Source organism: Cylas formicarius, unplaced genomic scaffold (assembly GCF_029955315.1).
Source record: "Cylas formicarius isolate icCylForm1 unplaced genomic scaffold, icCylForm1.1 PGA_scaffold_6__28_contigs__length_40554024, whole genome shotgun sequence".
Classification (NCBI taxonomy): domain Eukaryota; kingdom Metazoa; phylum Arthropoda; class Insecta; order Coleoptera; family Brentidae; genus Cylas; species Cylas formicarius.
Window position 1 is genome coordinate 25,233,503 of NW_026844347.1, and position 17,232 is coordinate 25,250,734.

Genomic DNA, 17,232 nt, shown 5'->3' on the forward strand with positions numbered 1-17,232 from the left:
ATAATGGACACGGCGAAAACCCAACCCGAAGATTGGTTTCGATGTAGAAAGACCGTGCTGGTCAAAGAAGCTCTTGAAATCATCAAAAACTACTACAGAAGGACCACAACACTATCAGCCAGAAACCGACACACACTGGACAATACCATAATAAAAGAAGAATGAGGAAAAGCCAACAACCAGCTGAGCAAAGAGGGAGAAAATAACTCATCATCAGATATATCGGAGGATTATCAGAAAAACTCCAATCCAAATCGCCCGACAATACAGGATTAAAACAATCTGCTGATCTAGCGATACACTTTCCTGAGCACTCAATAAGGCAAAACCAAAAAATGCATGTTAACTTAGACCCTAAATTATTTTAAATACTTTTAATAGAAGGTTTTTTAAAAAAAATTACTACATTACAAAGTATTTTTTAACAATGTATTTTGTAACTGTTTTATACAGAAAAATAAATGTTATGAATAAAAAATGTTATAATATCAATATTTTTCCCCCTGCCTAACACTTTGTTTTGAATCCGGAAATTAATGCCAACGCGATAGCGGATTAGTAGGTACTGTCATAAAACAGATTGAAGTGGTCAGAAACAGGTAAAATTTTAGTGGTTTAATGGAAATCGTATGAGGGTGACTTAAAAATATTGGTGAGCCTTTAAAAGATAGACCACAAATTTTGAAACCAATATCCAAATTAAAAGCGCTCTTGTGTTTGTAGAATTCGCCTCATACTGGCTGTCTCGCTTCCGACGTTGAGAAAAGTCAGAGATGGAGTTAATATTTTAGTTGATTTCAATTTTATGTGACGCAGTATTTAGTTCATTCATACATACTTAATTATTTAAATATAATTATGCAATTGTACAATTTACTTTCATTAAATAAATATGCATTAAGAAATACGAAATATTTTATTTTTTATTTAGGTTTCGTCTATATTCCGCCGGGCTCGTCTCAAATGCCGATTACTAATATAATATGACATAATATACTTCATAATATTATAATATAATAAATTAATATATTATTTTCTACCCCTTCTCTAAAATACCTAATTAAGCGTCATTTTATTTGACGTTTGACGTTTGTCAATTCTAACTGTCATGTCAATGAATGCATTCGTGTTTTTTTGCAAAAATGTACCCAAAATCTATCGGTCGCAGAAAAAATATAGTATGCACTTCGTTTGATAAACTTTTTAAATCACTGGCTTCGCTCTGCTCTTCGCTCTTGCCATATAAACTTGTGACTCAAATGGCGTTTACCACACTTGTTGCATAATAACATAGTATAGTATAAAATATAGTATTTTAATGGATCTAGATAAGACGTTAATAAAAACTTATGAATACAGATTTGTGGCAACCTGGTCCCAAAACGGAAGCATGTTTTCAGATGAAAAATAGTCAGTCAACGTAAATCATAAAATCATTGGAAATTTTTCAAAATTTCAAAAGTAAATGGTAAGTAAATTATTAAGTAATTCACTAGAAAATGACAAGCGTCGTCAGCCATACTTAAAAGTTTAGTTGGGAGCGGAAAATGCAATAATATTCAAGGAATTTCGAAGATACTGCTACTTTTTCGATAAAACGGGTACCTTTCGAAAGAGTCAGGTGAACCGAAAATCAAAATGCGAAAAAGTGTTTTTCTCCTTAAACTTCTTGAGTGGTGGCGCGATGGTAATTTTAGTCAGCCAACGGAGAACTGATATCTATTTTCGTTTCCATGTATTTCCGCCTTAAGACCTGTGCTATGGAAATTTATCTGCTGACGGTCCGAACAAAATAATCAGAACTTATCGAGCGTGGTCGTTTTCGTTCGCACTGATATCTAGAAGAACCTTTCCGTAAAATTATTCAGAGAAAAGATATTGCAAATCCGCACCAAAGACAGAATTGTTACTATGACATGAAAAGTTTTGCAATTTTTTTTCTTTCGACCTTGTTATCAATTTCTATACTTGCATTTGGCCTTATCGGCTGTTTATTTTGAGGATTAGAGATGTGAGGTTCCATGATTATCGATGTAGTTTTCGGTCGATTACATAATCCGATTCTTATTGATGTCGCCGAGCTGGATAGGGAGAATCTACAATACTACGATATTTATTAATTTTCAGCGTTTCACTTTAAATTTTATAATGTCTAGACAATTATAATACGAGAGTCTGTTACTCAGTAGGAGGCTACTTCATAAAGAATTTTTGTTCTACTGTCAGTAAAAAGAATGGAACAGAAAACCGAAAATTCCGCTGTTCATTGTCATTATTGCCTGCATAAGGAGGTTTTTGGTGTTTGTAAATTATTAAATAAAATATTTAAAACTTTAAAATGGTTTTTGTTTCATGATCATCTGAAATTTAATTTCAGTTCGGCATAGTTGACCCCAACCTTAAAGCGTTTGGTGCGGCTTCATCGGACCGTTCTATTTAAGACATCCCTTTATTGACATTTGAGCCGCCGAAGACATAAAACTTGAAGAATCTGTGCATATGTTTCTCTTTGCCGGAATACGCTTTCCATTTCCTGAGAGAGAGAGAGCCCGCCTTAAATATTGCGGCGCAATTTTCTTCTTGCCATTTCCTCCTGGAGTTGCCCGAAATTGGGATTTCTAAAACGCCGTAAGAAACACCATGTCGCTCCAATATTTAAATTGAATCCGAAAAAAATGTTTGGTAAACTATGTTTGATTGAATTTTTTTCATTGCTTGCAAAAGTCAAGTCATTGAGCTTTTTTATATAATTGACATTCTGCTGACGGTTATTTCAGCATTCAGATCTCAAATCCTAAACAATAAATTAGAGTTCAGTTAATTTTTTAATTTTTTCATTTTAATAATTTAATTAATTATAGTATAGTAATTCTGGGTATATGTGTTAAAGTCAATTGTTATTTGCTTTTCATAACTTATTATTTAAATGCATGAATGTGTAAACCCGATTTATCCCTACTACTTCTCCGGGGATTTGCATTCTGTCTATAAGAAGACACAAGAGGGGTGTTGCGATGGAAGCCGCCCGTCCTCCGTCTCTTACGGATACACAATCACACCTTTTATAAGCCATTCGCCACCGTTAAGTGAAATTATATTCTTTTTTTCTAGACCTCTTTCGAGACTAAATTTTTGGTTGATCTCTCAACAATAGGGAGATTGATGATAGTTGTAACGCATGTCGGTTGTAACATTCGGCCTACTGCGGCAGTTTGAATGTTTATAACCGCGCCATCTACATCCAACGAGAAGAAAATTAATTTTTGACCCGAAAAGTAAGTTATTAATATTTTTTTCCTTTTTAGCTAGCTTATGTAGTTTTTCCTTTACATGTTGTTAGTTTATACCATTCGAATCAGCATGTTTTTGTCTAGATAATCCAATATCTGTAATATGAAAATATGAATGTTCCAGCAATTTATTAGAAAGTATTTAATTACATGTGTGTTGGTGTCGGTTGTAACATATTCATGGGTGGTAGTTGTAATATGTTTCAACCGACGCCATAGCAAAAAATAATAAGTTTTGGTTAAATTTTTGGTTTTAGGCACTTCTGAAATAAATATGAAGCCGAGAATAAGGAGAACAAATAGAGCTGAAATTCCGCAAGACATATACCGAGCAGCTGGCAATATAGTAATGAACGATAATGTTTCCGTAAGATCTGCTGGAAGACAATATGGCCTTTGTCTTGTCTCCTTGCACCGCTGGTTAAAAAATTTAAGAAGCGACAGGCAACCGCGGGTTGGTTACTGAGCACATAACAAGGTATTTTTTGCAGAGCAATAACAAGAATTGAGCAGGTATTGTATTATGGTCTCTCCACAAAAGACATCAGAAAAATGACTTACAGCTCAAATGAGTATTTGTCAATACCAACAGCAGAAGCCACGAGTCTAGCTAGGGCAATGAATTTTAATTAAGAAAATGTTCGAAAAATTTTTGACGACTAGGCAAATATATTTGATCGGCATCATTTTGACCCACAAAATATGTAGAATGTGGCCGAAACCGGTTGCAGCACAGTGCATAAGCCCGCTAAGGTTTTAGCCACAAAAGGTACAAAACAAGTAAGAAAGGGGCACATTGGTAACTAACTTTGTTAATAATTATGTCAAGTCCTCTGAAACTAGTAGAGTGTTGTTAATTTTAGACAATCACTTCTCCCACTTACCTCTGAAGTTAATCAATTTTTATCGAGAAAATTATATAACGCTCCTATCGATCCCTTATCTCTGGCTTCAAATGCACCGGAATATATAGAATATAATATAATATAGAATATATAGAATATAATATAATATAGAAATATTTTTTGTGAGGACGAATTTGCACCTAGCACTGTAATTGATAGGCCATTGACTAAGAATAATGAAGATCATATAGAAGAGGATCTACCGGATTTATCAATAAACTCTACTACTTCTGTTCGCTTTTCACCTTACCAAGAGCCTTTGACTTCATCCAAACAACTATCCGCAACATTAGACTCTGATGGTGCTACCTCTGATATTTCCTCGACTTTAACTGAACGACAACAATTTGTTACGATTTCCGTTTCCTCATCTTCTCCGGAACTTGGAACTTTCAACTTCGTTCATACAATAACCTGCAACATTAAATTTTGCTGCATCAGTCAGTTGTTCACTTACTACGATAGATTCTTCAGCTTCCAAAGAAACTCAACTCTGGAGTCTCAAGATTTTCTCTAGTTCCATCAACCTCCAAATTAAGAGAAGGTGGTAGAACGTCACCATCACATCCAAAATTACTAAGCCCCTAAGTAAGAAAATTGTTACACCCGTAGTCATAAGGCCTAAGGTGGACTTTTCAAAGTCAAAAGGTTCTGGAAGACAAAGGGGCAAGACTTCTATTCTAATATTGATAGTCCCGAAAAGATGCTAATCGAAGATCGGACAAATAAAAAGAATACTCAAGGTAATAAAAGAAATGTGATGGGGAGAACAAGAAACAAAAACAAAGATAAGAAGAAACAAAAAGTTGTGAACAAAGGCACATCATCATCATCAGAAGAGGAAGAGGCTCTGTGTATACAGTGCGTCTTGGATCCTACAAAAGAAGCATCGAGGACTGGTTGCAGTGTAGACAGTGTAAAGAATGGGCTCATTCTAGATGTGTGAAAAATAACCCATTATTTATTTGTAAAAATTGTGACTCGGTAGACTCTGAGTATTCTGATTAAGATCTTTTATTTTTTAAGAACAGGATTTGTTAGGTTTTATTTTTTAATAACAAATTTTGTTGGGTTTATGTTTTTTATTTCTTCTTTAGATATGTTTTTTCTACTATTTATTAAAAGATTATTGTTTTGGTTATACGTTCTTTTTTATTTATTTGCCAATCTAGTTGTACTGAATGTACGTTTTGTTTTTATTTTTATCATTACAAATTATCTATTCCAATTATCTTTATTTTCATTACCTATTTATAATTGTTTTTATGTTACAACCAGCACCTACCTCTGTTACAAATGACACCTTTTGGGTGTCGTTTGTAACACTTGTCACTAGTGTCTTTGATATTATTTTTCTAAAATATCTTTTTGGATTTCAAAACTTAAAAAACACAGCGCTACTCACAAATGTGTAACGAAGTGACTGAAATACAAGTAATTGAGATAAAATTTAAATATTTCACAAAACAAAATTAATTTTGATTTTTGTTACAACCGTCACCCCTACTATCGTATAACAAAATTTTAAAAATATTATTAAAATTAGTTGAGAGACGAAAACATATAATAGTTGTCAATTCTTCTAAAATTATTTGACTATTTGAGAACTTGCTTAAGGATCTTAATCGAATAATACTGATTAATGATGACTTAAATGCCTGTCGTGCAATATAAGATATATTATTAGTAATTTAAAAATCGAGATTTTATTAGAAACAAATTGCGCAGCTTTAACCCTCTTATCCTTATAGCATTGAACGTCGTCACCTATATAAGCAAATTGAAAATTTAATCAAAGAGGCCGATAAATATTTGCCTTTTGGGGATCGGCAGCAGCCCCACATGACGCGCCAGAGAAATTAAACAGGTCGTGATAAGTGTTGCCTTGGGAAATTTATCTGTTTATCCACCGCTATGTATCTGTTAATTACCATGTCATTTATAGGTATATTTATTATTAAATTTCAGTGTACGTTAAGAATATAAAGATAAAAAATCCAGAAAATGGGTGTAAGACAAAAAAAATGTCTTATCTTAATCAAATATAGTTCGGCTCGCAAACAATCAAATAGTAATTTAAATTTAGAGATTGAAGAACCCACCCGAAATGACTCACACAAACGTGTTGTAAAATAAAACACAACAGAACTTTATAAATTTGAATTTGAATTGTTTATATCCTTTTCTGTTTCATTCATTTGCCAACATGACGTATCGGCTTTGAAACACGTTTAAATTAAATGCTATTCTCGAATGGTTTTGCTGGGTTCCAAATCGGGCCTGAAGTGACCCAATTGTACAACATATGACGAATAAATAATCAAACACTCAATCAACGTAAATTACTTGCAAATTGCGATGCACAGATCATTTTGTGTACGGTTAATTTGTAGCTATTTGCTAAATTGGAAAGTTTATGAAACCCTAGAATTAATAGTAATATTATATAGATTTCTAAACATTGACGTTTCAATCAGGAACCCATTCGATGATTGTTTCATTGGGCCTGCGTAAGCTTTAGTAAAATGAAACAACCGAACTAGTAAATTCACGGCAACATAACAAAATGTTTGACGATGAGAATCTTGTGTATGTAAAATACCAACTAATAACACTCTGGCATTAATTAATAGTTATTTTCTGATATGGTGAATTCTTGTACCTAATGCATATGCTCGCAGTAATTTTTTTTGGGTAACTAAAATATTTTCATTTAATTACGAAAATTTTATCATTCTTAAGGCATGATTATGTATGTTAGCAATATTTTGACAAAAACTGCTATTTGGTACATCTTAATTTAAAAAAAATCAAATATTTCGTTTAACATTACATATATACATAAACAAATCGAAAACGTTTGATAGGCATACCTTTTTGCTTTGTATATTTGTGCGTAGTTTGCATTACTTCTAAAAGTTTGTCAAATTTGTTTAATTTAGCTATTTATAGCTATTTTTTATAAAACTTTTAAAATTGTTACATTACAATCTCAAACGCCAATGCCTCTCTCGGGAGCTTTGTTCTCCCACCTTACGTGATTATCACAGCAATTATTCAAAGTCCTCACCCCACTTGTACCTTGCCTAAATAAATTTGCATCGCAACAATAGCAATTTTATCAATGTAGTTATGTTGTCGCTTTTAGTTGGACGTCTGTGGTTCACTTACCTATAACAACAGCCTTGATCAATGGTGGAGGTTCGATACTGTTACAAACTTGGTAAACGTCCATGGCAACATTTTTTGGCAACTAGGTATATATATGCACATTTTTGGCAATAATAATTCAAGTATATGCAAAACAAAATACCACAGCGAAAGAAAACCAAGATTTCGAAGGCTTAACCACAGTTCGCTTAACTGAGAAAACCTATCCATGCCCACAGAATTAAAAAAGTGAATTATTATTTTTTTTTTGTTCAAAAAAAGAATAATATCCTAATGATTTTCCCAAATCGTCGGGTACCACAATAAAATGTGTTGTGTTGACAGTTTGCTGAGGTACTTTTGCCGACCTGCAAGCCAAAATATATATGTATATGTATAGACAGTCATACAGTCGTACAGTTTTTACTTTAGGTATAACAATTTTTGCCAAAATAGGCTCAAATCCCATTAAATTTTCGAAGAATAAAAGACTTAACTATATAGAGATATCTAACTAGGGAATAACGGAAAGTACAGATTAGTTTTTGAAATTTAAGGGCATGCTCTAACCACCACTTATGGCTTTATGGGCTTTATGCTATCTACTACCTGCATATGTCTCGAATAAACGTCTTAAAATTGCTGCAAGATTCCTGAGCAATTAATTTGCACAACCAAAATGGGTTCCTACGGAAAATCTCCAAACCAGCGCGATTACATTCACTAAGTGAAGAGACTTGACCGGCAGAAGTTTCGAGCTGCAATCATACTGAGAGCAAAAGGTACACTTCAGACATTTCAGGCGCTTTAGTTTGGGAACGATCGAATGCAGATTTTAGCCATTGTACTTTGGCAATTCTGACACTCACGTCACATGTCACTCAGTGTATACGTGTTATTTGGCAAAAATTTACCCAAACCCTAATGATCGTAGAAAAAGTCTAGTGTTGCAACAATACACCGGCCTAAGCTAATGCCAAATAAAACTCATGATTAAATTGCATAATACACTATTTTGCCACTATTAGTGACAAACTCTTGATGAATAACATGCCAAATCATTTTTTACATTAGTGCACAAAGTAAAACTTTTGCCAAGAGAAACAGTTAGCAGTGAAAGCAGCTTTGTTCGAAGACTTTAACGATATACGCACCTAATTGGCAGCAGATATTATAAAAAACATAGTTAATGGCATTTTTATATATTTATAATTTGCGATATTCATTTACCGCTAATCTGCTTGATAACTTTTCAGTACGCTCACATATCTAATCGAATTTTTCATCACTTGAGCACAATTTTGGATGCCATCTCTGACAATTAATCAAAATTGGTTGTTTGTCCGAACGAGGGATTTAATGGACTTTTCTCAAAATGGTCGATTTACCGACCTTAAGCATTACCTTACGGTTTTAGCATTCTGCAAAAAGAACCAATAGAAAAATAAATTAAAACAAAATTTCTTCAAATTTTACATAGTAAGTCTAGACAGTAGTAGCAGTAGCCAATAATATTAATAAAACACCAAGGAATTAATTTCCTCCCTTATAAGGATGTACCTTATAAAATTGAAAAGCGGATGCGTATAGTTTTAGCTTACATTATTTGCGTATAATGATGACAGTGTTCAGCTTATACTTAGCAAACGAAATTTTAACGCAGCAGTTTAAGAGTCTAAACGCTATGGTAATGAAATTGTTTTTTTTTTCAAAGAACTTGTAAAATGTTAATAAAAATCATACAGGATATGCCATAAAAAAGCCCTCATTTAGCATCATTATCAATGTTATCATATTTAAGGTCTATATAATTTTAGCTCTTCCGCCGCAATATCAAGAGCACCGATACTCTAAAATGGTGAAAGCGCCTCTAACATTCAATAAAATGAATCATTCCAATTAATTTCGCGTACATTAAGATAGGGTTTCATTTTTTTTTAATAAACAACTTCATATTTGTATAGAAAGTGATAAATCCATTCCAAGAAACTGATATCCACCATATAGCGGGTAAGGAGTGTAATATAATAGTATTCTTAGCATTTATAAGTCTCACTCCCTCTCTTCTAGCCCTTTCTGGTTGACGATCTTTGAGTGGACCTCAGCTGTCAGAGCTAGGAACCATGAGGCAAGTCATTGCAAAGGGCTAGTGAATGCTGTGGATAAAGAGGGTTGCCGGTAATTACGACAAAAGAGCAATGTTTACAAACAAAATTAAGATTGGCTCTTTACGGTAAAAAATATTCTTGTGCCTCACGGATGGTTCTAAAACAGACACAGAACCAGGAGATGATGTATATAGGATAGATAGAATAGGGAACAGATATATGCGCCTCTGGGAATCTACCGCAGTGTACTCGGACAAGCACGTCTATATTTGCACCGAAAGTCGGAGGGGCTATCCAAGCTCTTGCCTCCGTGAAGGTGACCAAGAGATTGATACTTCACTGTGATTGGGAAACATTGACAAGACTGACGGAATGTAATTTTGTCAATTTCGTCTGGGTATTCGCTCTGGTTGATAAAATGATGACATCATTAACAGTATAATCGTATAATCCAAGCGATAGAGTCTGAATGGAGTTTTCACTCGATTTTATGACAATGGGAAATTTAAAAAAAAATCAGTTCGTTTTTAAACAGGCATTATTTGCTGTAGGCTTCATAAAATAATCTAAAAGCTTTATCGCACAAAATTTATGGGAACATTAAATGAAAAATTGCATCACGGGTTGTTTGTTTGATCTAATAATTAACAGTATTGTTTTAATCCTACCACGTGTGATGTAAATAAAATTGTTATATAACCCTTAAAATTATGTAAACATAAATTGTTCATAAACATGACGGTTGGTGAAAATAAATAATAGCATTGTTTTAATCCTAGCACGTGCGATGTAAATAAAATTGTTATACAACCCTTAAAATTATGTAAACATAAATTGTTCATAAGCATGATGGTTGGTGAAAAGTTGGTTATATTATTGAATGAAAAAATTAATTAATTAATGTCGGAACTCTTGTATGTTGGAAAAACACAAATAAAAGTTTCCATTGAATCATGGAATTTAAATTTAAAAACAAGGGTGTTAACGAAGGTCAGAACTAACCAGCATAATAATTACGAATACAGATAATATGATTTTTTGGGATACTTGACCGAAATATCTTGTTAAGAAATCTCAATATATTTTACCTCCCTTTCACATTTTTCCAACTTAAAAATATAATCAAATCTAGTTCAATCGATCTGAAGATTATCTGCCTATATGCTAGCGAAAAGTAAAAACAAAAAAAAGAATCATTACATCCTCCTTAGCGGCTGGATTTCTATTAGCTCAGGGGCGGGGTGCAACAGCAAGTTTCCAACAAGCATCTGCAATGCTACATCACGTCCAAAGAAAACAGCCTGTGTACCCGATCACACTAATAATAAAACAGGCAAACACCCTTAAGATTCACCTCGCTTTCCACCTTTGGGGAAATCAGGAAGATTGAAGGCAAGCATCGTTTAGAACTTCTAGCCGACCATAAAAGCGGGTAATTAAGAGAATATATAAAGCAGAGGAGATTCTGGCTTCGATGAATGCCACTATTGTCGTTCAGGATTTAATATTTATGGGCCGACTCCGGTTCCTGATACCTACGTGTATGGATTGTGTATTGTACGTTAAATTAAGAAAAGTTTTTGGGGTAACAACGGCCACTGCGGCAAGGGATTTTGCTGCAAAAGTCTAAAAATTACTTTAGTTTGAATTAACGGTGGTTTAATATGTGGGTTTAGAGGAAATGAATTCTAAAAGTTGCAAGTGATGAAAAAGTTTTCCGTAATAATTAGTGTAGTTAACAAAAGCCCCATTGTTAGAACGAAAGTTAAAAACTCCTAAAAAAACTTTTATTATCGCGGGAAATATAGCCCCGAAATAAAAGAAACGTCGTATCTAATTAATTTTTAATTGCGACAGGGCTAAATAACTTAAATTATTTTTTAAACAATCGTGATTTCAGAACAGGCTGTAAAAATCGGTACACATTTATTAGCAATTTGACCGAAAAATAAAAAATAATCAGACAAAAACTGGATATGTGTTAACATAAGACAAGACTTTATGCTCTGTTTCTTACTGCGAGAGAGTTATAAATTATTATTGAACTGTAAACTTAGTAGTCTTAGTGGTATATAGGCGTTGTTGAATTTATTAATGGAAAATAGATTAGTAATACTGCTCTTGCTTAAAATTATGGTTTTCAATATATTCAAAGCTAGCATTTAATGAAATGAGGAAAATACTAGGTTTTCATGGGAAAAAATGACATCATAAATTTGAATAAACCTCCTTGTATGAAATTTCGTTGTTGTGAACGTGCGGAAAAACATGTGATATATATAGAAGACGGAATGTGGGAAGCTGATAACATGCTATAAAACACTATATAGCCTCTTATTATTTGTCTAGACTCCAACGATTCTAGTTCAGTTGACTACCCGAAACATCATGACTAAAATTTACAAATAAAGTTAGTACTGTGAAAAGTATTTTTTTTAAATAACAATATTTATTACAATCTATCTCTTTTTATATTAATGTTATTTCTATATGATTTTTTTTACATCATCTGCCCATCTCTGTAATTAGAATTATCTATAATTATTATTATATTTATTATTCCATGTATATTATTTCTATTGTTTGCAAATTAGACATTCAGAACAATCCATATTTGCACGAAAAGAGTGGTTTACAACTGGCGGTACTATTATTAGAAACGTTTTAGATGGTAAAGTAACATCGTGACGTGAGAAGACTTGATGAGTTCTAAAACCTATTTTCTTACATATCTGGTCTGTGCATTTAAAATGTAACATAAGATAAATGTGGGAATGAAAGACTTTTTTTTGTATGTTTTAATACTCTATTAACATTTATTCATATTTTACAAATAATAACGACCTCTCTTAATTAGTTATTCATTGCAAGCAAGTCAAGGGAGAGATAACATATGCTCACAATTGATCGAAATTTTGGTACAGCGGTTAATGATGACCTGAAATATAGGTAAAAGACACATTTATTTTCAGGCGTGCCCAAAGTGCCACTTTCAAATGTTCTTCTGGATTGCTCCTGAGTCGGGTCAATACGCAGAAACGTCAGCAGGGTCAATACCCTGCTGACGTTTCTGCGGCTGGGTTTTCTGTATCAGACAGCGCTCTGAATAAGCAAGATATAATGAAAGATGGTACCTACAAATTCCACAGCCTGCGAAAATTCTCAAGATGCTCGGTTATTTAACACTTGCTTTGTTCATGTTTAAACTGTCGTTTAAAAAACTTGTTGCCTAGTTACTATGCCCCCATTTATAATTTCAATGAGTATTTAAAATATAATAATTGTTAAACTATTGACTGTCATTGAATTACATTAATATTATTTCATTTTCATTTCGATATTTAGTTCATAAGCAATGTCATAGTTGGATAAGAAAATACATTTTACAATTTCCTATACAGACGCATACTTTGTATTATTCACAAGGATATTTATAAAAAAACTCTAGATTTGACAAGTGGCACAATTTTGTGACAATGACTTTAGCATGAAACTACATATGACTGAAATCGCTGAGATATTTCCTAATATTAAACCCTACCATCTTGGCAACGCTTTGGATACACTCGAAATTAACGTTACATTTGTATTTGCGGCCATCCAACGCGTAAGTGTCGGACACTTGCGAAAGCAACTGCAAACGCACCAAACTCGATATCTGGACGAGGATATGATTATTGAATCCAACTTTGTCATCCAAAATAGAGTAGAATATGGCCAGCAGTCTGTCGAAAGTAAATGGTTTCGGCCCCATCTGGGTGTTCAATTGCTCCGACACTTTACTCTTCTTTTTGACGTCTGTTTTGGTTTTTACCTTTTTGCCGTGTAATTTCATAAACAGCCGTTTATCGTCCTTGGTAGGGTTGTAGCTCGCCAAATATGCAGCGATCAGTAAGTATTTGGCGTAAAACGGCAGCTCGATATTGTGTGCTACGCTCGTTAAGAGCTTAGTTTCGGAATTGGACGAAACTCGTAAATATAGAACCTCCAATGAGTTCTTTAATATAGGAGAAATGTGCCTCCACAAAGCCATCACGTCTTCGGGCTTGTGGCGTTTATTAATGACGGGCTCGCAGTATTTCACGAAATTAATCCTCGACATGTGTCGGAGCTCAGATAAGTCCCGACAAACCCTGTAGAAAACCGATAGGAACACGTTCAAATAGTTTCGATAGAAATCCGGGCCGAACTCGAATTCGTTATCTATCAGCGTCCGCACGTAATCGAAATCCATCGCGAGAATGGTCGACAGTTCCTCTTTGGAGTATTGAGGGAAGTGCATCTTAATAGGTTCGACAACGTTCAGTTTATAATAATACTTCTCGAAGACGATATCGGATAAAAAAATCACGGTAATCGGTATATCTGTGAGTTCGTCGAAGCGTAAAAACGCTGGTAACAATTGCTCCATCGACCTCAACTCTTCAGCCTTGTCGATCAACACAACCGACTCGCTCAAGTCGATATTATCGCCTATCGTTTGTAGATGATTGCAAAAATCCATAAAGTTGTCGCACCTGGCGTACGGCGTTCCGATCTTAGGATCGATTTCGTGTCCAGACAGTTGGTTTAATATACTCTCGAAGAGAATCCTGGGATTGTAGCATTCCACCATGTTGACGACTGCGTATCTGATTTCCAGACAGTGAAGCAGAGCGGTTACGACTGTGGATTTTCCCGTACTCGGACCACCGTAAATGTAGACCGACGGTGGAAATGGCTCATCTTTGTAGCCGAAGAAGCTATAAAGCTGATCTATTTGACTTTCGCGGCCGGGAAACGTCTCCTTGAGCTCGCGTAACTTGGCCTCCATGTTGGGTCTCGGTTTGGGCTGGAACAAACACAAGCGGTTAATAAATTGAATGCAGTCGCTGTCGTTTTCGGTAATTGCATTATTTGTGCGTCCTCTAGCGTCTGCGGGACGACTCTGTTTGCGACGGGTGCGATAGTTGGAACATGTCTGTCGTTATAACTAATGGACCCATATTAGCATCATTAAATGGTTGAAAAGTAGTGGAACATATCGCTTGCGAGACTAATGTGTTGTTTTAAGTAGTGGCGTTCCATTTTGAATTATTGATGATATAAATATCTAATTTGGTTAGTTTCTTTAAATGAAAAAAAAACAAACAAACAAAAGAAAGCAATTGCGGTATGTGATAGAGGGTGGAATAACCCAAAAACCGTCCGACTTATCTAACTGGTCCTTACCAGTTAGATGAGAACGTCTATCGAACGACATTATGTGGAAATCTTCCTGCAGGTTGTGAAAGTATTCAAATATCAGGTACTCAATTAAATTTCTTCTAAATTCTCAATATTTAAAATTTTGAAAATGAATTAGTTTTTAATGAAAGCTTACATTTTTATTTTACCTATATCAAGTAATATGCCCAAAAGAAACACGAAACAAGAAATATTAATTTCTAACATACCGATAACTTCCAAAACGCCCACACTTGAAAAAATAAAATATAAGAAAAAGAAACGAATATTTTGGGCTACAATATCCACAATTAGACAAATAAGTACTGGTGATTTTATACATTAATAAGACATCTGGTGAAAAAATGTTAAGCTACTGGGATGAAAAATTTGGAATGGTGGCATTGTTGAGTTTTATGTTTGCATTTTATGATTTATATAGATCTTGCTATTTAATAAGCCTTTAATAAGTCATTAAATAAATATTAACTAATTATTAATATAAATAAAATTAAATTGATATAATAATAGTTTGTGATGTACAAATTTTGGGAGAATTGCAATAATATTGCGGATAAATCAGCATTAAAACTGACAGCAAGTTTTCATGGATAACGAAATACTTTTAATTTTACTAATTTGAAGGCACACTGCAAAAATATCTTTTCAGTTACTGATTCCTGATACAAAATTCTGGCTTTCACGATACTCTTCAAATAAAATCAAAATGGATTCCGTCGTAAGATGTTGTTCTTGCAACATTTTTTACAAACTATACACCACAGAAAATAATAACAAAGTCACGAATAATGGTTTATTGTCTCTTATTCTGATGAATGAGCTGGTCCATTATGAAACACTTCCAAACGGTTACGATTGTTTACTGCGAGCAGCCCTACCATCGAAGACTATATTCGTGAATTCCGATGAATTTAAATGTGAAGCACCGTACTTTTCCACTGAGCTGGCAACGCTGCTCGGCGGTCGCCTCGCGGAAGTGTTCGCGCCACAAATAACAACGATATTGGAGGTTAAGAACATTAGATGAGTTGTGAACGCAATAATTAAACAAATTTTACTCACCAACCCAACGCAAATCGTAATTATGGTTTTATATTGATTGTCAAATGGTATAATTACTAATGAACGAGAAGTCAAGAGGAAGTTTCAATAAGAAACGCGGGCACCAATCTTTGAACGATTTTATACTCACAGACATCTTGCTCTTGTTTTCGACGTTGCCAAATCCTCCTATAAACTTTTCTTTAGAATCCTTACGAATGATCTAAATTGTGAAATATTAATGCTGTAATAGGTGTCTGAAAATAAACGCTAGAAAAATATCATTTGACAAAATATTTTTGACATAATTTGTGTTCGTGATTTCTTTTAGATGGATAAACTTGATTGCATTCAAGCTATATTTTGCTATTGTTAAAATGTGTTAATACAATTATTGAAATATTAAATAAAACAATTTTTTGGTTGGTTGGTTGGTTTAATTTTCCTTAACTTTCCTAAAATATCATTTGTTAATGTTAAAATTAAATGATTTTTATTAAGTTTCTACTAAATATATTCAAATAAAATTAAAATTTTATTAATTTAATAATTTTGAAGAAATTTCTAAAGGGAAGAATGTTTATAGTTAAGGAAATTGATAGCAATGCAAAAAGGAGGCGATAAAGATGAAAAAACTACTTTTAAGAAGAAATTTACCGAATAAGCAGTAAGAGTATAAAAAATAAAAAAATCGTATTTAATGTTTTTTCAACCCCAATGTAGACGGTCCTTCACCCTCAAGTCTGGTTTCAAGGGACCTTTTAATTTAATCTAGTACTAGAATAAAAAAGTCAAATAAGTATTTTTAGATGTAGAATTAACAGGGGTCGATATTTTGTAAAATATTAAAATGGTGTATTATGCAACAAGTTTGATAAATTTCATTTTTCCTTTGGTGCGTGCAGAGCCCAGCGGATCGCGAGTTTAATAAACGAGTTAAATTTAAACATTAATAAAGTGTTACATACTACACTTTTTCTAGTGACCATTATTATTTTAGTATAATGTGAACGCCAGAACTAACAAATGTTAAAACACACTCGATTGCTCCCAAAGTCATGACTAATGTACGCTAAAAGTCCGTAGGGGTTCGCCACGCTTGATCCATGTATAATTATCTATTTTATAATAGCAAGTAGGGAAAAGACTTGAGGGCGTAAGGAGCCTCGTGGTAAATATTATCGCTTAGATTTTTTAGCGAATTAAAAAAAAAGTTGTTTTTTATGTTCTCCGAGATCTGAAACTAACAGCTTGTACACAGTTCGGATATCCGGAATAATAATAATGGATATTGTATGGTCTAAATCTCCAGTCACCCTTTGATGCCCACAGCGTCTTCGAAACTGTTATGAGCTACATAATAGAGAAACGGTACTTGCAGAGCGATCACGAGTTCTCAATATCAACAAATCACGCACGATCACGATGAGAGAATAATGGAATGTCGACGAATGCAGCCAGTCGCCCATAAGAAGCAATGTAAAAGCGTCGATAGTATATGTTTTGTCGCCA

The 17,232-nt window shown here is 33.8% G+C and overlaps 1 protein-coding gene across 1 annotated transcript; it reads right to left on the minus strand.

The window, feature by feature from the left end:
* Nucleotides 1-12,200: 12,200 nt before the first annotated feature.
* LOC132703321 (origin recognition complex subunit 5) lies at nucleotides 12,201-15,882 on the minus strand. Its single transcript, XM_060672496.1, has 2 exons — nucleotides 15,742-15,882; nucleotides 12,201-14,284 (listed from the first exon to the last, which is right to left on the minus strand). Exon 2 carries the CDS (start codon nucleotides 14,264-14,266, stop codon nucleotides 12,947-12,949), a length of 1,320 nt encoding a protein of 439 aa, XP_060528479.1. The 5' UTR covers nucleotides 14,267-14,284; nucleotides 15,742-15,882; the 3' UTR covers nucleotides 12,201-12,946.
* Between the last annotated feature and the right edge of the window lie 1,350 nt (nucleotides 15,883-17,232).

Bases quoted from the DNA above. Each gene is read 5' to 3' on its own strand.
- LOC132703321 (XM_060672496.1), bottom strand. From the start codon at position 14,266: ATGGAGGCCAAGTTACGCGAGCTCAAGGAGACGTTTCCCGGCCGCGAA.